Source organism: Littorina saxatilis, linkage group LG2 (genome assembly GCF_037325665.1).
Source record: "Littorina saxatilis isolate snail1 linkage group LG2, US_GU_Lsax_2.0, whole genome shotgun sequence".
Lineage (NCBI taxonomy): Eukaryota > Metazoa > Mollusca > Gastropoda > Littorinimorpha > Littorinidae > Littorina > Littorina saxatilis.
This window is the reverse complement of record NC_090246.1, coordinates 2,264,646-2,284,664: the sequence shown is the minus strand read 5'-3', so window position 1 is coordinate 2,284,664 and position 20,019 is coordinate 2,264,646. Positions and strand designations below refer to the sequence as shown.

The window sequence follows — 20,019 nt, the reverse complement described above, 5'->3', positions numbered from 1 at the left end:
GTGTTCATTGCTTTGAAGCGTAGTCTCAAATAGCAGGAAGGCTTTTGGGGAAAAAAGAAAACAGAAAATACAATCCCATCGTGCAAAAATATGACTTTAAAATTACAACCCATATTTGTATAGGTTGGCAATAATGACTACATGGTTAACATAGCGGACATGATTTCTTGGAGAGGTTTTAGAATGGCTTCATGGACATAATGGATTTTACAGGCTGCAGGTAGAGAAAGAAGAAAAAGAAAAGTGGTTTATTATGTGTACTGTAACACAAACATTGAAGTAGTTTTGAATTGTGTGCATGACAAAGATTGACCAAGTACGCATGTAAAGATTCAGAAATGCAAAAATACAGTGGAACCCCACTTTTAAGACCTACGAAAATCTGCGAAAATCGGGTATTAATTAAAAGGAGGGAGTTTTCCAATGGGGGTATATTTGCAAAGGTTATAAAAAAAGTCTGAAAACAGGGTATTAAATAAGTTAGAATGGAGGGAGTCCCAAAATCAAAAAGATCAAGAGTGCAGGTGAGCATAGCATGCAGTGTGCACTTGAACAATCATTAAGGGGCACCAACAATATATTCTATATACAGTGGAACCCCCCTTTTAAGAATCTGAGAAAATCAGGTCTTAAAAAGGAGGGAGTCATAAAATGGGGGCAAGTTTACAGAGGTTTTAAAGGGGAGGAGTCTTAAATTTGGGGGCTGAAAAGGGGTGTTCTACTGAACTCAGCATGTAATTGTATTCCCAGAAAACAGCTGTCTAATTGGCAGGGTCAAAATGGTCATACATGTATAAGTAAAAACCCACTCGTGCAAAAACAAGAGTGTATGTGGGAGGTGCACCCCATCAACCCAGAAGGAAAAGATTAGGAGACATACACTACCTATTAGAAAAGTATTTGAGTGTAACTTTTAGTATTGAAATGATCATTTTTACAAGTATTTTCAATCTTTGCAGGTGATCCTCGCCAAGGTGTGTACCTGTTCAGGTATCTGGATGTGGCTCTGTTGTCTGTATCACATACAGACCAGAGATCTGTTGACATCTTGGTGTGCAAGGTATTTGACTTTTGACAGCTCTTCTGTCTGTATCTTATGAGAATAGTGTATTACACTTTGGTGTAACCGTCGCGATATAACCTTGAACAGTTGAAAACGACGTTAAACACCAAATAAAGAAAGACTTTGGTGTAAGAAGCTTATCCGCAGCTTTTTGGCTTTGTGTTTGTGTGTGTGTGAGAGCCTGTAATGTAATGTGTGTGTGATGCACTGTGTGAGTATGTAATGCACTGTGTATATGTGTGTGACTGTGTGAGTATGTAATGCACTGTGTATATGTGTGTGTGAGCCTGTAATGTAATGTGTGCGTGATGCACTGTGTGAGTATGTAATGCACTGTGTATATATGTGTGTGTGTGTTTGATGTTTAGAGTATGTAATACACTGTGTGTGCGTATGAGAGAGAGAGAAAGCAAGCAACACATACATGAACACCCATCAATGCATGCACTCAAAGACTGCCTGGACAGCAAGCAATTGATGTCAAGCAAAGAGAAGATAACCCTTTGACACTAACCTGGAGCGGTTATATCACCAGCACCTGTCCAAATCAGATCTCATCAGCTAAGAATTTGGTATGATTACAGGTTCTATGGAATCTTAACCAAATGAGGCCGAGTGCCACCCACTTTATTACACATGTATGTATTTTGAGCCCTTACTTCCCTTTGTCATACAGGTTCTACAGGGGCGCACCAAGCCGGTGCCTCCGTCGGACGCAGGAAGCTTCATGGGAACTCCCCGTGAGCCCACTCCAAACTATGACGCTCATGTCAGCCAGTCAGCTCCGCGGGCCGAAGACTCGGTGGGGGCCACCTGCAATAAGTCACAGGTAGGGCCACTCGCACTTGACTTGAGTTGTTTCCCAAACCTGTTCCTTTTCTACTTCAAATAATAGAAGTACAATTAGTTAAAGCTACTGTTACTTCAGTGTACAGTAACAAAAACAAATTAAGCATGAAAAATATTTTGTTGCAGATGTACCTGTACGAATATACAGACGATGCAGAGCCAGCAGAGTATCCCCGTCAGTGCCTGCCCTATGCCGTCATAGAGTATGGCAAGGACATCAGTGTTGCTGACAAAACCCAGAAGAGCTTCTTGACCTCTGCAGCTAGCGCCGGATGGACTTCTGCCCTCAGGCCAAGCGGAGACGCCTTCAGAAGGGCTCCTCCTGTGGAACCTTTCAGAACATCCACAGTAGAATCACCTGGCTTTGGAAACCCAGCCATCCCTCAACCGCACCTTCCCTCTCCCCCTTTAACCCCCAGTGATGCGGAGTCTTTTTCTTCCCCTCATGGCAGAGACATTTTTTCTCATCCAGTGGGGTCAGCCAATCGTGCTTCCGACACTGAGCGAGGAGCATGGCAAACAAGGAGCAATCTTGTGTCCGTTCCCATGGAGCCAGAAGCACCCTCACCCAGTCTTGTCTCACCTACCAAGCCTCCCTATCATGCTGCACCTCTCAGCGTGCAGGAACTAAGGCTTTGTGACAGTGGGTTTGACGCTGCTGAACTGGGCGAGAGTCTTCCTTCTGCCTCTGGTGATGCTGCCAAAGACCCCAGGCAGAGACAGCTATCAGGTGGGCAGGGGGATGGGGTCACTGCAGGTGTGGATAGCAGCGAGCAGGAAAATTGCAGTAACCCTGCTCAGAAAATGATGGCCACAGTGAATAGACTATGGGGGTTGGCTTCTGTACCAACTTCTGCACAGCCTCAGCAGGGTCCGTCACAGTCTCAGGTTGAGTCAGATCCCATGGACTCGTGGGGGCTCACTTGGAATGGGAATGACAATGAAAATATACCAGTTCAGAATGGGCCGAGCAGTCATACTCATAGTGGCCAGTCAAAACACATTTTAGACCCAAGGCTTACCAGAGGTCGGAGATCGTTTGAGCAGGAAAAAGCTTTCAACAGGCATTTGTTTGAGAGAGGACTCAGCGTGGGCTCAAGTTTGTTGAGTGACAAAGACCTGGCATCCCTATGTGAACCTGGTAACCAGATGGGAATGTTACCTCATGTTCCATCGTTAAATCGCACACCTATGAAATCCGCTCTAAAAAAGCCATCATCTGAGCCGCCGCCACCAGCAGCAGAGGCAGATGGTAAGAAAAAGAAGACACTGTCATATCAAGACTATTTGAAAAAGAAGGCGGCACAGGCACAGGCTAGTACTGAAGCCAAGGAAAATGCAGAGATAAATTCTCTTGCAGGCAGTGTGGGGGCTAATATAACCGTTTCATTAGTAACAGCAGAATCCTCAGCCAACTCTGAAGTACTTGGAAGGTCAGCGGCCAATGCACAGACAACAGAAAATCATTCACACAGGCAGATGGACAGTGCTGCAGCTTCGAGCTTTGGTGCACTGCATCCCCGCAGGCCAGAGGCCACAAAAACAACAATGGCAGCTCCTGAACAAGTATCTGTAGCAAATGACGCTACCAGTGCTGTTGCTGGTGGCAGTGACCACTCTGCTCGCCCCCCAGCAGGTCATCATTTTTCTGTCAATTTTCAGCAGGTTCGCAGAGATCACAGGCAGCAGGCTGCGTTTAGAAATCCTTATCATCAACCAAGCTTTATTAACAATAATACTGCCAACACTGGCCTATCTGACCCGCGGCAAGCTGCAAGTGTCGCATCAGTGGTAGAACCACAGGATGAAAGAAGAACTGAAACTTGTGGAAATCAAAAACTGCATGCTAGAATGGAAGTGGACCACAAAGGAACTACAGCGACAAGGCTAGAACACCAGACTCCAGCAGGTGCGAAGAACAGAGACCCAAGGCAGGGTCAATCACAGGTCAACTCGTCGTCCATGTCTAGCTACACGTGTCACCAGGTTTTGTTCTCCGACACGCCAGAGGACCCAGACAGTCAGAATGCCCTTTGGCTGGATGAAACTCATTCTCAAGAAACTGCAGGAGAAAGCACTTCAGAAACAAGTGTAGCAGCCAAAGGGGATAGGGGAGAAGAGGACCAAGGCGAAAGTCAAAACTCTGAAACCAAAAGATCGGAATCTGAACAGCAGAACCCTGGCAGTTCTGCAGCAACAGCGTCTCTCACTGATTTGCATGTGCAGATTTCACCAAGTGGAGAAACATCTGATTCATCATCACAAAACACACCACCAGAGAAAAAGGACAAAATTGTCTCAAAATTGCTTTTGTCGCCGGCGCTGCTGGAAGAGCAGTTGACCACAGTGTGTGAAAATGAAGAAGACAAAGCTCGTTTGATGCGCATAGCAAAAGGTTTGAGAGAAAGTCCAGCGCTATCAAGCACAGAAGACAGCAGAAGAAGCAGAAATGTGTCACCGTGTTCTGATTTATTCCTGAGAAAAAGCAGAAATGCGTCGCCGTGTTCTGATTTATCCCAGAGGAAAAGCAGAACTGTGTCGCCGTGTTCTGATTCTTCCTCAAGGAAAAGCAGGAATGGCTCCCCATGTTCGGATTCCTCTGCACGGACTTCAAGCATGTTTTCTACAATATCTTCCAACTCAAAAGAAAGCACCCCCGACAGACTGAGCAGCGCAGGGCAGCCAGGCAAGAAAGGAAAGGCCAAGGGCAAGCGTGGAGGGAAAAATGTGTTGCACTCTAATGATGAATATTTTGCACTGCTTAGGCTGTCCAAAGGACTGCGTCCTGGCAAGAGCATTCAGGTGGAGGGCCTGGGAAAGAACCCCACCCCTGACCCTCTACCTGAGTTGGGGGACTGCAAGGGGAGGAAGAAGAAGGGCCAGGTAGACAAACTTAGATGTTTCAGTTATATTTCTTTGATTGTGTGTGTGCATGCATGCGTGTTGAGTGTGTGTGTGTATGAACAGTTTTGTGTTTGAAATTGTGTGTGTGTGCTAATGTGCATGTGTGTGTAAAATTAATACATAACATTGTACGTTGTTTTTGTAGTTTGAATGTTCTGCAAAGGTAAACACTAGTAACATGTATTTTTAGCACACGAATGTTGCCCTGCAAGTTTTCAAGTATTGGACAAGTCCTTTCTTATTTTTGTTTCAAGATGTACTCTTGAAATGTTCTTTTAATTTATGATGCACCCCACCCACAATTTTACAATATTGAGGAATATTGCTGTGTCATGTCAAGTAAATGGTTTTTTGATAAGAAAAAAAAACCCCGCAAGTTAGGGGGAAGAATTTACCCGATGCTCCCCAGCATGTCGTGGGAGGCGACTAACGGATTCTGTTTCTCCTTTTACCCTTGTTAAGTGTTTCTTGTATAGAATATGGTCGGTGTTTGTAAGGATTTTGGTCGAGCAGTATGTAAGAAATGTTGAGTCCTTTGTGTTTGAAACTTGCATTCTCCCAGTAAGGTAATATATTGTACTACGTTGCAAGCCCCTGGAGCAATTTTTTGATTGGTGCTTTTGTGAACAAGAAACAATTAACACGTGGCTCTATCCCATCTCCCCCCCCCTTTCCCCGTCGCGATATAACCTTCGTGGTCGAAAACGACGTTAAACACCAAATAAAGAAAGAAAGAAAGATAAGAAAAAAAGTAACTTGACTTAATTGTGTGTTTGTGTGTGTTTGTATGCAATAGCATTGCTAATATTGTTGTTACTCCTTTTCTTTTAACCTTGATTACAGTGCTTTGAGCAGGGTCTTCCTGGACGCCCATGCTTTATGAAAACCGTGTATTAAAAATAGAGGAATAACTCTTGCATGCTGCAGGCTAACAAAGCAAAACAGAGTGGACAAAAAGCTGCTGACAAAAAGAAAGGCGGTGCGGGGCGGAAAGTTCAGGCAACTGAAAAGGGCAAGGCTAAAAAGAAAAGGAATGTGAGTGAATATTAACTGTTTTTTCGCTTTACATAGTCATACAATGAGGCAAGTGAAAGGTCAGCTTTATGATAATGGTGATTGTCCTCCCTCAAGGTGCAGTAGGTGTTGATGATTGATACTAACTTGCACTGAAATTGATACTTGGTAAAGTAAGTTGATCATGTGTATAAACATTTCTGTTGTCATAGTATGAAATTCATTCAGCATTGAAACACCATGTAATACAATGAAAAGCTCCATTTTGTTTGTAGAACTGATGGAGTTTCACCCATAACAAATTCCAGACCATTCTCTCTCTCTCTTTCTCTCTCTCTCTTTCTCTCTCTCTCTCTCTCTCTCTCTCTCTCTCTCTCTCTCTCTCTCTCTCTCTCTCTCTCTCTCTCTCCTACCACACTCTCTAGTCTGAATTGTTATTTTTGTCAGTTTGTCTTAAGGCAGATTTTTAGCATACTCGGTGCTGTAGGTGAAGGGGAGGAACTCGCTTTGAGACACTGCATTTAATTATTGTCTCCCTTGACAATATTGCTTATTTTTATGTGTCTGAGAATGTGTCCCAAACAGCAAAATATAAGTATACATTTCTAGCTCAGTAAGCACGGAAACAATGAATTGCTGAGCATGTGCTAACCCAATTTTCTCCATTTATGAAAAATATTTTTATATCACACTCACAGTCCTGATCAGATGATGTCTGCAAGTTGACTAATTATTACCTGTACTGCCTGTGTGTCAGCTGCATGCACCAAGATTGTTGTGCATGTAAAACATATCTAATTCACACACAACGCGCAAGAGCAAATAAACGCCAATACAGTGCTGAGAAAGTCACTCAAAAATGACTGCCCATGTAACAGAATAAATAAAAACTGTCACATTCCCTTTTATGCGACAGCAGTTAAACAAAAAATATGGATTTTTTGTAAAGCTTCTTGGTCTGAAAATCAGAATATTCTGTTGTTGAAAACAAAACAAAAAATCTTATACATTTTGGGCAAAGTTTACTCATACTTGATAATAAATAAAAACATGTATACTGTTTACAGCGTGAGTGGAAAAGTCAGCTAGGACTGGTACTGAACAGACACTTGCTTCATGTACACTCATACTAGTTTCTTTAGTATAATCTACAGTGTGTGTGCAAGTTATTTATTGGTTAGGATGTTTATTTCAACCCCCCGCGGGTTAGGGGGAGTCCCATATTGGTTGGGACTAGAAAGAATTTACCCGATGCTACCCAGCATGTCGTAAGAGGCGACTAACGGTTCTGTTTCTTCTCTTCTTTTGTCTTATTTCTGCCTTACCAGTCCTTTCACCTATATTTCCTTCCAAGAAAACTCTCCCTACTATTCCCTGCAGTTTTCCAATTCTTTTCTTGTTGTCTTATTTCTACCTGACTGGATCCATCACCTTTATTTCACTTACCAAAAGTCTTCTTTTCCACATCCTTATTTCTCTGCCCCCCGCATGTCGTAAGAGGCGACTAACGGATTCTGTTTCTCCTTTTACCCTTGTTGAGTGGTTCTTGTATAGAATATAGTCAATGTTTGTAAAGATTTTAGTCAAGCAGTATGTAAGAAATGTTTAGTCCTTTGTACTGGAAACTTGCATTCTCCCAGTAAGGTCATATATTGTACTACGTTGCAAGCCCCTGGAGCAATTTTTTGATTAGTGCTTTTGTGAACAAGAAACACTTAACAAGTGGCTCTATCCCATCTCCCCCCCCTTTCCCCTATCCCATCTCCCCCCTTTCCCTCGTCGCGATATAACCTTCGTGGTTGAAAACGACGTTAAACACCAAATAAAGAAAGAAAGAAATGTTTATTTCAGAATTTCACATAGTGACAATTTCTGCATTTTCACCTTGTGATACCTGAACATGTATGCTCTTCCACAGACTTTAAATTAGTTAAAATGGCAAAATGTCAAGCCCTTTTGACTAATGAAAATAGTGTGGACGTATTTTTTTGTTTATATAATTTCCCACGATTGTGTATTGCAGGTGTTTCTACATGTGGGAGCTCGAGCGGGTGATAATAGGTGCAATGTTTGTTGTTGTTGTCACAGACGGGTGCCTCCATCAGGAAGAGATCCAGGAAGAAGGATCAAGCAGAGGTGGATCCCACCCCACCTGTAGATGACGAGGAGATTGACTACACAGATTTTGGGTTTGAGCAGCCCCAGGATTTTTGTGTTTCCATCCCCGATGAACTGGAAAAAGCCAGTGGTCAAGAGTCCCCTGGCAGCGGGGCAACAGAGGCTGGTGAAGGAGATGAGAGAGGTCAAGCGCTGCCTCTCTCTTACCTGGGCCTGTCGCACTGGACGGAAGCTCTGGTTCAGCCCAGCCTCGATCCACAGGTCATCTTGGTGGACTTAGTCAAGGTAAGGCGTGTACTTTTTCCTATGCCTGTCATCAGAAACAAACCTTATTTTTATATCTATTATTTTGGCCAGATTCATAGTCATGAGCAAGATGGTCGCCCACTTGCCTCAGGCAACTAGAACTGAATGTGTGCGAAGAGAAGTTTAGAAAGTGATCGCCCACTTAGTGTAACTATTTTAGTCATCAGGATTTTGCAAACCAGTGCTCAAAGTGTTCAACTTTTGGTGAACGTTTGCTCACACTTCAACACAACCATACTCGGCAAGGCAATTTGTAAGTGGAGTTCTTCTCTTCCATCAATAGGTAATGGACCGTACACATTTCTCGATCACTTCTTTATATATCCCCAAAACATGGAATCACTGCTCTCTGGTGTTGTTTGCTTGGGGTACATTGGACCCTTTTAAAACTTCGTAAGTAAAACTTACTTTAAACCAGTTTAGTTATTTCAAGCTGTGAATCAATAGGCATTTTTTTCTTTCAGAAGTTACAAGGGGTGGTAGGACAAGGGAGGCAACTCTGTTATTTCTTGTGTCCTTTGTCTAAACCTTTCTTTCAACCTAGTTATTATTTTTTTTGTTATTGTTTCAAATCAAAGACAAACTTCTTAAAAAAAAAGCATGAAAAAAAATTAGCACACACACACAAACACACACACACACACACACACACACACACACACACACACACACACAAACACACACACACACACACACACAGACACAGACACAGACACAGACACACACAGATATAAAAAGTGAAAGCATGCGAACAAACACATTCTGAACCTGTCAATTAACTGGACTGCACGCAAATACTCCAGTTGCCAAACTACTTTCCAAAGTTCCTTGCCTAGTTAACAAAGTTCACGGCACACAGTAGTCTTGAGGCACATTTGTTTGTTTGTTTGCTTAACGCCCAGCCGACTACGAAGGGCCATATCAAGGCGGTGCTGCTTTGACATTTAACGTGCGCCACACACAAGACAGAAGTCGCAGCACAGGCTTCATGTCTCACCCAGTCACATTATTCTGACACCGGACCAACCAGTCCTAGCACTAACCCCATAATGCCAGACGCCAGGCGGAGCAGCCACTAGATTGCCAATTTTAAAGTCTTAGGTATGACCCGGCCGGGATTCGAACCCACGACCTCCCGATCACAGGGCGGACGCCTTACCACTAGGCCACCGTGCCGGTCTTGAGGCTCATGCAACTCACATTAAAAAATAGGAATGAAGAACAAAAGAAAAAGCCAACACTTGCTCAGACAAAACAAAAATTGGGTTCCCTGGCTGAAGCTAAGGTCACATGATTTTGGAGAAGCAGGCTCTGCTATTGTTCAAACATCGCTCTCACCCTTTCAAAAATACCTCTAAGCATCTGGCTTTTACAAGGAAGTTATAACTCAGACAAAAAAGAAATGTAATTTATAATGGTAAAACTCAATTTTGCAGACTTTTCAAGGAAAGCTACTGTACTCCAAAATCCAGGGGACACAACTTGCACGAATTCTGCCCGGTGCCTGGGTAAAAAACAAACAAACTTGACTCCTGAACAAAGCACACGTTACTGACCCTGTTTTGTTGGCCTTGTCATCAGAAACAAACATTTGTTTGTGAACATTTGTTTGTGTCTAAGCTTATGTACACGTGCTCCATGCATGTGTCCTTGTGTTTGTTGAGTGGACAACAACTGACATTTGCTTGTAGAAAAGATCGAAAGACCAGGATTGCTAGCACTGCATGTAGAATGTGAGGCTGAGGGTTGTACGTGAAAAGGACACTGCAGTATCCAGAGCTGCCAACAGCTACGCTTTCGGCACAGCATGCTACGTTTTAAGACAAATTGCTACACTGTTACGCCAAGCTGAGAATTACAACACTCCAACAAAGAATCAAAAGCATGCAACAGTTTGCTCTTTTTTGTGAGTTCTGGTACTCATTTCTCATTCTCACTCTGTTTTGCGGTCAGAATTTGTGTGCAGAAAACATTGTCAACATGGAAAAGTGGCATTGCAGACACTCTTTATAGCCCATTTTTCTTTTTTTTCGAAAATAAACTATTTTTTACATATTTTTTTGCGTGAAATAGCCTAACATTTAATGTGGATTTGCTAATACGTGTACATTTTTAGACAATGCTACACTAAAACATCATTTGTTATGCTGACATTCAAAAAATGTGTAAATTGCTACACGTGTGAGGTTTCACAAAGGTTGGCAGGTCTGAGTAGCAAGTGAATAATGAAAGGGACCATTTGGATTTATTGTGAGAACAGACAAGTTCAAGCTAAAAAGCATCAGCTTTTGCTTTGTTTTGAATACTCTCTTTTTTTTAAAACTTTAAAAAAAAAAAAATTTTAATATAATTCAAACATGTATTAAACACCTGGAGTATATCATACATTTCACTATCACATAAATAACAATCTCTAAATATTATTATTTCAAACACTCAAATTAAACTTACTTTTGTTTTATAACAGGCCCCTGATATTTCAAGGGGTGTCCCATATCTAAATTTACTAATACACATTTTTCCAATCAAGATTAAATGGGTAAGATACTTAAACATACCATGTGTCAAACCATTCTTATCTCGCACACCAATCAGCACATCTGTTGCGTGTAAAATAATTGCTATGTTATATCGATCGTAAAATAATGTTTCAACATGCTTCCACAAATAGTGAATTTTACTGCAATAGAAAAAAAAAGTTCAATATAATCAACTTGTTCAAAACAATATGGACATTTATCATTATATGTGAGTCCCATTTTTAAGAGAAGAATATTGGTTGGGTATATATTGTGTAATATACTGTAATTCTCATAATCTAGTTTCTGTTGTTGTCTCTTTTGCATTAAGCCAAACGTTTTCTTCAATATTAATACCAAGTTTGTTCAGCCAAAATCGAACACAACAGGGTGGACTATATTTCATATCTGTCATAAAATTTCGAAAATCTCTAGCTTTTAACATCACTTTATCATTAAAATACAATTTTGAAAATTCTTCAGTGACTATATACATAATCGGTATTATTCTTTAAATAACGAGACAACGCCGAGTGAACAACAATGTACTGTAAATAGAGTTCTGGTGAAGTACCAATTAAGTTCTGTACATTCTGAAATGACAAAATGGAATTGTTTTCTAAAAGGTCATTGACATGTGTTATTCCTTTTTTTGCCCAGTTGTCAAAATAAATTACATTATTTTGATATTTTATATCGACATTATTCCATATGCATGCCATCTTCAGAGATGCAGGAGAGTGCAGTGTATTATGTTCCAACCAGACTCGCAGTACTTTGGTCTTTGCTCCAGAAGGAGGACTGAAGACTATCTAACCCTTTAAACTTTTTAGGACCAATGATTGAATTAAAACATGATAAATCTGTTCCAAAATTACGGAAATATAATCTAGGAATCCCAGTCCATGTACTATTGTTATTCATATTCGAAAGCTGAGCAAGCCAGCCGCACAGAATAGATTCTTGCAATATTTGCATGTCAATCATTTGAATTCCTCCTGTTCCTATTCCACTGCACATAACACTTCTCTTCACTTTCTCAAACGCTTTCTTATTACAATTAATTTTCCTCCAAAGAAAACGAAATAATAACCTATTAATTTCTCTCAACACAGGTTCAGGAATGCATATTGCCTGCATAACATAAACAAACTGAGAAATCAAAAAACTTTATTACGCACATTTTACCAAGTATGCCAAGATTCTGTTTTTCCCAATTTAAAATCACCTGTTTAATATTCTTAATTCGTTGTGTCCAGTTTGCATCCATGAGGGAGGCACTGGATGTATTGCAAAAATATATTCCCAAAATCTCATTCCCATCTTAATCCGTATCCTCCCTCGTTGCTATTCCGATTTGATCCAATCCACATTGCTTCTGATTTTACTCTATTTATGTTCAGACCGGATATAATTGTAAACTCGTCTAATATCCCCAAAACAACTTTAATGTCATCTTTATCATGCAAAAACATGGTTACATCATCAGCATACAAAAGTGCCTTCAAAATCTTTTTAAACATATGCAATTCTTCTGAATCGTCAGTTTCAATTTCCAAACCTTTTACTTCAGAACCTTTTCGAAATCGGGTTGCAAGCAGCTCAATTCCAATAACAAAAGCTAGTGGTGAGAAAGGACAACCTTGTTGCACCCCACAGCTGACTTCAAAATCACTTGAGAGCCAACCGTTGTATCCAATGCAGCTTCTTGTGCTACTAAACAATACTTCTACCCAACGTACAAAATCTGTTACAAAATCTGTTACAAACCCGTGTCTCTTAAAGGCGTATAACATAAACTCTTTCGATATGCTGTCAAATGCTTTTTTGAAATCCAAAGCAAGTACCAGACCAGGTTTTTCTAGTAATCTAAAATGTTCAATAACATCATCTATTGTTCTCAGCGTATGAGAGATGTTTCTACCTTTAATAAAGCCAACTTGATCTTCGTGTACTATGTTTGGAATAACTGGGCATAACCTATTTGCTAAACATTTAGCTAAAATCTAATAGTCTGTATTTGTCAAAGAAATTGGCCTCCAGTTTGAAATACTGTGTTTTGATAAGTCTTTCACTTTGTGAATCAGGGTAATAACCACCGATGCTTGGGTGTAGGACAGACTTCCATTCTCAAATGATTTGTTAAATGAATCAACAATAACAATTCTTAACTTTGACCAAAAAAACTTAATAAATTCTGTGGTAAGGCCGTCCATGCCTGGTGAGGAACCATTTTTCATCAATTTAAGTGCCGATGATGCCTCTTCAACCGTTACATTTCCTTCACACTCTGCCTTCTCCTCATCACTTAACTGAGGAACATCGCAATCTTGCAAAAAGGATGTAATATTATTGTCTAAATTTTCATCAGGTATTTTTTGTGAATAAAGAGTTTGAAAATACTCTTTCTGAGCTTCCAGTATATCAAATTGATCTGTAATGACTTCACCATTCTCCAGTTCTAATCTTGGCATTAATTTTGAATGTGCGAGTGATTTTTCTAAATTAAGAAAATACTTTGTCAGACATGGGACTGGTCCGATTTTTATCGGAATTCCGATATTTTCCTTAGCTCACAGACCATTCTTGAGATCGATGCAAATTCGAGTGGTGGAATGAACCATTCAGCTGAAGCTGTCTGCGTCTGAAGTCAATGCATTCGCACCCCAGCACTCGCGTGAACCCATAGGTGGTGGTATGAACCGTTCAGCTGAAGCTGTCTGCGTCTGAAGTCAGTGCATTCGCACCCCAGCACTCGCGTGAACCCAAAGCAGTATCATTGGTCGCGTTTGATTGGCTGTCGATCTCCGACGATTATCGCCTGGGCTTAATTATTCACCGATGGCGGTTTGTGGGTTGTTTTGATTGGCTGCCGATCTCCAAACGCCGAAGGTGAAAAAGGTAGCATCATGGCGTCTGGATTCCGTATTGTTTTGTCGGCTGTGGAAGCTCTTACGATCGACGACCAAAGTGTGAAAAACAAGTGGAAAGCCAACTGGCTGTCAGAAGAAGTGACTGTCACTATCAACAAGAAAGAAAGGCGCCAGCTCATTGGCGACAGTATCGCCAAGATATCCATTCCCGGTCAGGCCGTGTGCACGTGGTGCGACAACGGCCACTGCGTGGTGAAATACGGACTTGGTGTAGCATCTATGCATGGGGCAAGCTAGGAAAAGATAACTCTCGCTGCAAACCACGCCCACTCAAAAATCCGGTCGGCGATTTGGCTCCGGACCCCAGGGTCAGGTTACGGCAAAGTACGTCGTTTTGAGTGGTTGGTTGTGGACGATACTGACCGGTACCACTAGCAGATACATAGGGCTAGAGGTGCATCGACATTTTTTTCGCCAGGTCGCGAGAATTCTATAAAATAAATGCAAGCGAACTTTTGTCATTTTTTTCTTTTTGCGATAGGGCGAGTGCACCACCGAAATTAGTTGATGAGAACGTAGTCGGGTGTTTCATCTTTCATTAGCAACTGAAAAAATAAGGGGAAAGTTTTGTGTGTGTGTGTGATTGTTATAAATCACACTTTTGTTTAAAATGCTAAAACATATTATTCTTGTGGGTTTTATAGCTTTTTAAAAAGGCATGATCTCATTTTTTGCTATCAGGAGAGGCCCCAAAATGGCCTTTATAATTCTAACATTCATTTTCCCTGGACCCCGGCTCACTTTCCTACTTTTTGAACATTTGCTGGTCTCATGTCTGTTTGTATTTGTTTCTCCTTCTTCGATCCATTTTACTCATGATCTTGTCTGAGCACTGTGCAATTCTGTTTTTTCAATAAGTTCCAAATTCAATTTTAACTTTTCTTGTCGAAAAATAGCGTTTTTATCATCTGGGTTTTTGGCTAAATGTGATTCGCATACATTTAAATCATGTTGCAATTTTATCTTGTTTGTTCTCTTAATTACGGCATTTTTCTTGCTGTATTGCATAGAGATGTCCTTAATTTCCAGTTTCAGAAACTCCCATTTCAATCCCGCATGCTGTGTCGGGTGCTCAGCGAGAAAATTATCAATGGTCTGATTCATAATATCAACGTATGCCTGTTGTTTTAATAGAGAGTTGTTCAATTTCCAGTACCCTGGACCTCTGCATGTATCAGTATATTTTAATTGTAAATAAACACCCCTGTGATCAGTCGAAGGTAGTGAGTATATATATTGCATTCAAGCACTTCGTCAATTACGTTATCATTTTGTGTGTCACATTGAATACTCTCTGTCTAGACTGTACACTTATTGATCGTGATATTTAATGAAAATCAACTTAACACTATTGTGACTAGCACTGCCACGGCGTTAACGTCCTGCCTGCCCAAGCTTGCCACCAAGAAACTTCCCAAAAATCAGTAACTGTAAAGAAATCTGTCTAGCAAGCTTGAATTAAGTCCAATCACCACCAAATTTTGTGTACTAATTCAAAAATGGATGCCCAGTTCAGTCGTGCTATTTATAAGTTTGTCACGCGATTTGTTTTAGCAAAGGGGGGTGAAAGGGGGATAATTTGTGTTTTTTAACGTTTTTTTGTGTGTGTTTTATTTTCTACTGCTTTTTTTAAAAGTTATTTTTTAACAGAAAGTATTATAAATAATGTTATAACCAAACAAGGTGTAAAACCTATGAATTAGCTGAAATATTGTTAACATTGTAAGGAGACAGTACAAAGAAAAAAACAAGCAAATCACGCATTCACTCACAGCATCCTGACTCAAATGAAACAAAACTGTAACACTCACCAAATGATGTCTAGGTAATCCATATTGAATATAAGTCACATTTTCACAACAAAGTACCAACTGTAGACCTATGAACAATTCCAAAAGGATTTGAAGGCTCCAGCCATCCATTGTTATCAGTGCTGCCACGCCCCCATAGCTCCTGCACGATTCCGAGATTAAATTACATATCTTACCCAACTCACATATAGCAATTAACTCTAGTTCAGTGCTGGTAACGCTGTACGCATCCCCTTGGTAACAAGGGAAGCCCCTCTAAAAAAAGAGTGACCAATACCCATAAGGCCATATTAATACATACTTCCGACTTCCGTATGCGCGCGCATACGCCGCCATATGCATCATTCCATACTCAGCGAGCAGTGGGACTGGTCGTGTTTTTGTACGCTCTGGCTGTGTTCAGCCATCTGTCACTTCGTCTACGGACTTGGTCACTTACCTCTTGGTATCTTCTTGCTTGTCTTATCGTCTCTTCATGTTGAGGTGAGATCTTTCTGTTTTTTGCTTGTGTTTGTGGGCGTTTTTGACCTTAAATTGAACTTGTGAAATTTTCTTGTTTACAAATTTTTCGTGAGTTGTTTTTGGTCATGGCGGTTAACGCCAAGAAGCGGCAGTTGTCTATACGAGTAACTGCTGGTTCTCCGCCGATAAAGTAAACACCTGGGAAAGCAAAGGCTTCCAGACAGGCTTGTGTTTCGGTTCATGTTCTGTCTTTGCAAAAAATATCGATGTTTTGGTCGTCATGCCTCCTACTCCGTTTTTGACGGCTAAACCTTTAGACAAGGTTTCTCCTGTGGATAAGCCCGCTTAGGCTTCCTTAGTTTATGTGTTTCCCGGTCGTGCGTCTGCGGACGTGGCGACATTGTTGCTCTCTTTAAGTTCACAGATTTCTTCCTTGGCGGGGGAGATCGCTTCCACGCGGGCGGAGATGCGTTCGCTTCCGGTGTGACAGGGGTTTCGTCTCTTGCCAACGTTCGCCTGCGCCGTTTGCTACTGTGTCTCAGGCTGATGTTCATGCGGAATGGGATGATGGGACCACGCCTTCGCTTGTGGCCTGTGTTCCGGTTCCCGGTGGTTCACACCAGTTTAAAGGTATGTTTTCTACCCAAGTACCCGGGTTCTCCGGGGAAAGGGTAGAGCGTCTCCAAGAGAAAGTAACTCCGGGCTCTGGCTTTGTGGGTGAAAGTTCCGAAGCTGAGGCTGGCTCTGACTGCATTGGCAGCAGGTCGGTGGCGGTTAGGAACCTTGGAGAGCGAACGGAAGATTTGCGCAACCAACCGCTTCTTTAGATTGTGGTACGGGTGTGCGTCTTTCGCTTCCGCCCGGGGGGCAGGAAGAGAACAGTTTAGCTGGCTCTTTGTTTGACTATGGGAGTCAAGCAGGGGGTCAGCTTCCGGATGGCACGGGAGTGCCTGACGGCTGTTCAGAAGACGGTGCTTCCGCGGAGGTGGTTGCACTGAATTCAAATTGCCGTTTAGGCTGTCAAGTGCAGTGGCACTGGTGGCTTAAGCGGCTTCAAGGTACAATAGGATCTTCTGGTGCATGTTTAGGCATCCGGTTGGTTCTGATTTTTGCCAATCCATGGCCGATTTTGCTAACGCTTTTTCGGCTGTGGCTTCCGGTTACAGGATGGTATAGCCTTCTGCCGTTAACACTGTGGTGTTGGTAGTTGGCGCTCATCAGTCTTCGGCTTTCGGTTCCGTTGTTGCGGTTCCTCTGCTGTTACTCAGGCTGAATCCACTTCCTTTTCCAGGCTTTCAGCTGGTATGAGGCAGGTGGATGGAATATCCTTTCGGAGTTCCGGCTTTTGGGAATTTTGTTCCGAACCTTTCCCTTTTGGCAAGTGTTGCTTTTTCGGGATCGGTTCCGGCTCTCATCCTTTTGTAGATGGTTGGAATACCACTGTACAGGTTGATGAGGATTTGGAAGACTAAGCTTCTGGGGCAGATGGAGACGCTTTTTCGTTGACTTTCAGCGAAGCTGCCATCTTTGTTTACATGGATGGCAGAGGTTACTACGCGCTTTTTCCCTGTAGGGTTAGCGGTAGCATTGTCATCTGCCTTTTCTCCTCCATCTTTTTTGGCGTGTCTTGCTCCTTCTTAGGATCAATTTGCGAACTCAATCGATGCTTTTCCCCCATCTCTGCCTTTGTTGGCATCTCAGGGGGAAGCTCATACTTCAGCTTTGCCGCGTTTTGCGCATTTTCAGCTGACCTGAGCCTTTTTTAGGGAATCTTAGAACGTTATGTTCTTGGATTCTCTGTTGGGGTCGTTTGGGCTTGTGAAATTTGTTTTTTCACAATTGAGGCTCCTTTGTTACCACTTCCTTTGTGGGCAACGCTCGGCTTAGCTCCTGCGGTGGCGGGGCTTTAGCTTGCGTCATCTGCTCAAGCAGCGCGTCACGCGCTGATCGCTATCCGTAGGCTTCGGTTTACTCCAAGCTTAAGAACGTAGTTTATTCGTTTGCTTTTTCTACGGAACCGCCACCGGGTTCCCCGGAATTGGCGAACATCCGTCTGGATGTTAATAGCAAGGAGTGACTGTCTCTCTGTCAGAACAAGGATCTCCTGGCTATGTTTCATTATGGCCGCACTCCTTTACATTTACCGCTTTTTAACAAATCTTGTTTCTGCGCTCTCTCGTGCGCGGTTACGTCCTATCTGGATATTTTTGTGTTCCGTCAGGACGCGGATATGAAGGATGTAGCTTTGCTTTTAGCCTGGGTGTAGGTCTCTTTCAAAAAGGTTTGTTCTTTTGGCGAGACTTTAATCTCTTCTTTTCTTGAAGGTTCCTCTTTGTGAGTTCGCATCTATGCACAGGGATTCTTCTCTATCTTAAAAGCTCACTGCAGAAGGAAAGCGCACGGCAGGCCTTGGCTTTTTATTGTTTTCAAATAAAGGCTTCAGGCTCGCCGTTCTCGACTTTATCTTTTGTCTCCTTACCCTCGCGTTCGTGGCAGGGTTCTGTGTCTAATAGCCACCTTTCTTCCCCCTGAGGCAAGTTAGCGGTGGGTGTTGGTAGGCACACAAAAGCACGCTTTCTTTCACACTTGTGGCAGTTATGTCAACTGGAAGTTAGTTCTCGGCATCACTCTTCTTTCGCCTTTGTGTTTAACACAGCGGCTGGGGGGGATTAGGTTTCCCTCTTTGTGGGGGGAGACACGGGTGCCTCCCTTTTGGTTCTCTTTCATGGCTCGTTTGGTATTTCAGAGCTTCAGGGTTCTGATCTTTTTTCTAAGTCATACGTTTGTTGAGCCGTTTTTGGATCTCTTGGAGATTGTGCAAGCGGCCCTTGATAGAAGTTCTTTACTCCAGGTGTAACTGGGAGTGCAGGGCTGGAGCACGTTAGATGTCTAAGGCTTCTCAGCTTTTATAGGACCCTTTGTGGTCTGTTGGGTGTTAAGCAATAGAACAAAGGGTTGGAACATGTGTTGTTCCAAGCAGACAACTCCACAGGGGGCTTTTCTCATCAAGAAAGGGGGTCTCTCACTCCCTATCGCTTCCTCACGGAACATGGGAGGGTTTGGTGGTTTTACCTTCACGAGATCTTTTTAGCAGCGAAGTACCTTCATGAGAGTCTCTATGACTGGGCGGACTCTCTAAGTCTGTCGGCCAAATGGCCACTTGGAGCAGACTCTCTTTGACCACGTGTTTTTGTTCCTTAGGGGGAATGGGAGAAATTTCTAATAATGAGTTTTTGCCTTTTGGTACTATCGCCTTTTGCTTATCTTCGTCGCCCGACTGCCGGGCATGGAAATTTTTACTCTTGTTTTACTTTGAGCGGCCTGCCGGTCGCACAATTTGGGCCCGTTCTTTTTGGGTTGCCAGACCTCGTTAGGCTGGCAAGAGGGCTCCGGTTTTGCTCACACTCGTTTCTCACGGGTGTCTACTGTAGGATATTTTTTTAGTTGCTCGGGCTCTTCTGCCCGTCAACTCTGGACTGGTACTTGTCTTGTTGTCTGGCTTGGAACAGATGGCTTGTGTTTTTAACGGATAGAACTCCTCTTCTCTCGGTACAATGAAGGTGGCGAGCCACCTATTTTGGTTTTCCGTTCTTTTTCTCCCACGTCTTTGTTTAAGACTTTATGTGTTATCAGTTTCACTGAGACAGCTCGGTGCTAATTTTTCTCTTGGTGGCTTTATAACCAGCAAGTTTAAGAGGGCCTACTTTAGGCTTGCTGAAAGCTGATCTTCAGTCCTTTCTTGGACTTTGCTCCTAGTTTTAGGGTTTTTGTGATTGGATTCTTTGACTCTTTTACTTAACTAGCCTTGCTGATCAACACGGAAATCGGGCATGCTTACTCGGGTAGCTTCTGTGAGAAGTGGGAGTAAGTGGGTTTTTTTCTGCTATTTTTGCTATGGACAGATTTTCGGAGAAAGACTGATCTATGGCACTTAGGTTTCTTTTGGGTTTTCTGGCATATAAGCGGAATCTGGAGTTACCAACTTTGATTCACCGTTCAAATCTTAATCACTATTTTGGCTCCCCTAGAGCCATATTTAG

The 20,019-nt window shown here is 42.4% G+C and overlaps 1 protein-coding gene across 3 annotated transcripts in view; it reads left to right on the top strand.

Moving 5' to 3' along the window:
- Positions 1-20,019, top strand: part of LOC138957937 (serine-rich adhesin for platelets-like) — a 55,613-nt gene that overhangs the window by 19,681 nt on the left and 15,913 nt on the right. For all 3 annotated transcript variants that reach the window (XM_070328974.1, XM_070328961.1, XM_070328967.1), the window contains 5 exons: positions 960-1,060; positions 1,740-1,892; positions 2,039-4,795; positions 5,744-5,851; positions 7,919-8,233. In XM_070328974.1, the coding sequence (XP_070185075.1) occupies positions 960-1,060; positions 1,740-1,892; positions 2,039-4,795; positions 5,744-5,851; positions 7,919-8,233 (3,434 nt within the window). The remainder of the gene's footprint in view (positions 1-959; positions 1,061-1,739; positions 1,893-2,038; positions 4,796-5,743; positions 5,852-7,918; positions 8,234-20,019) is intronic.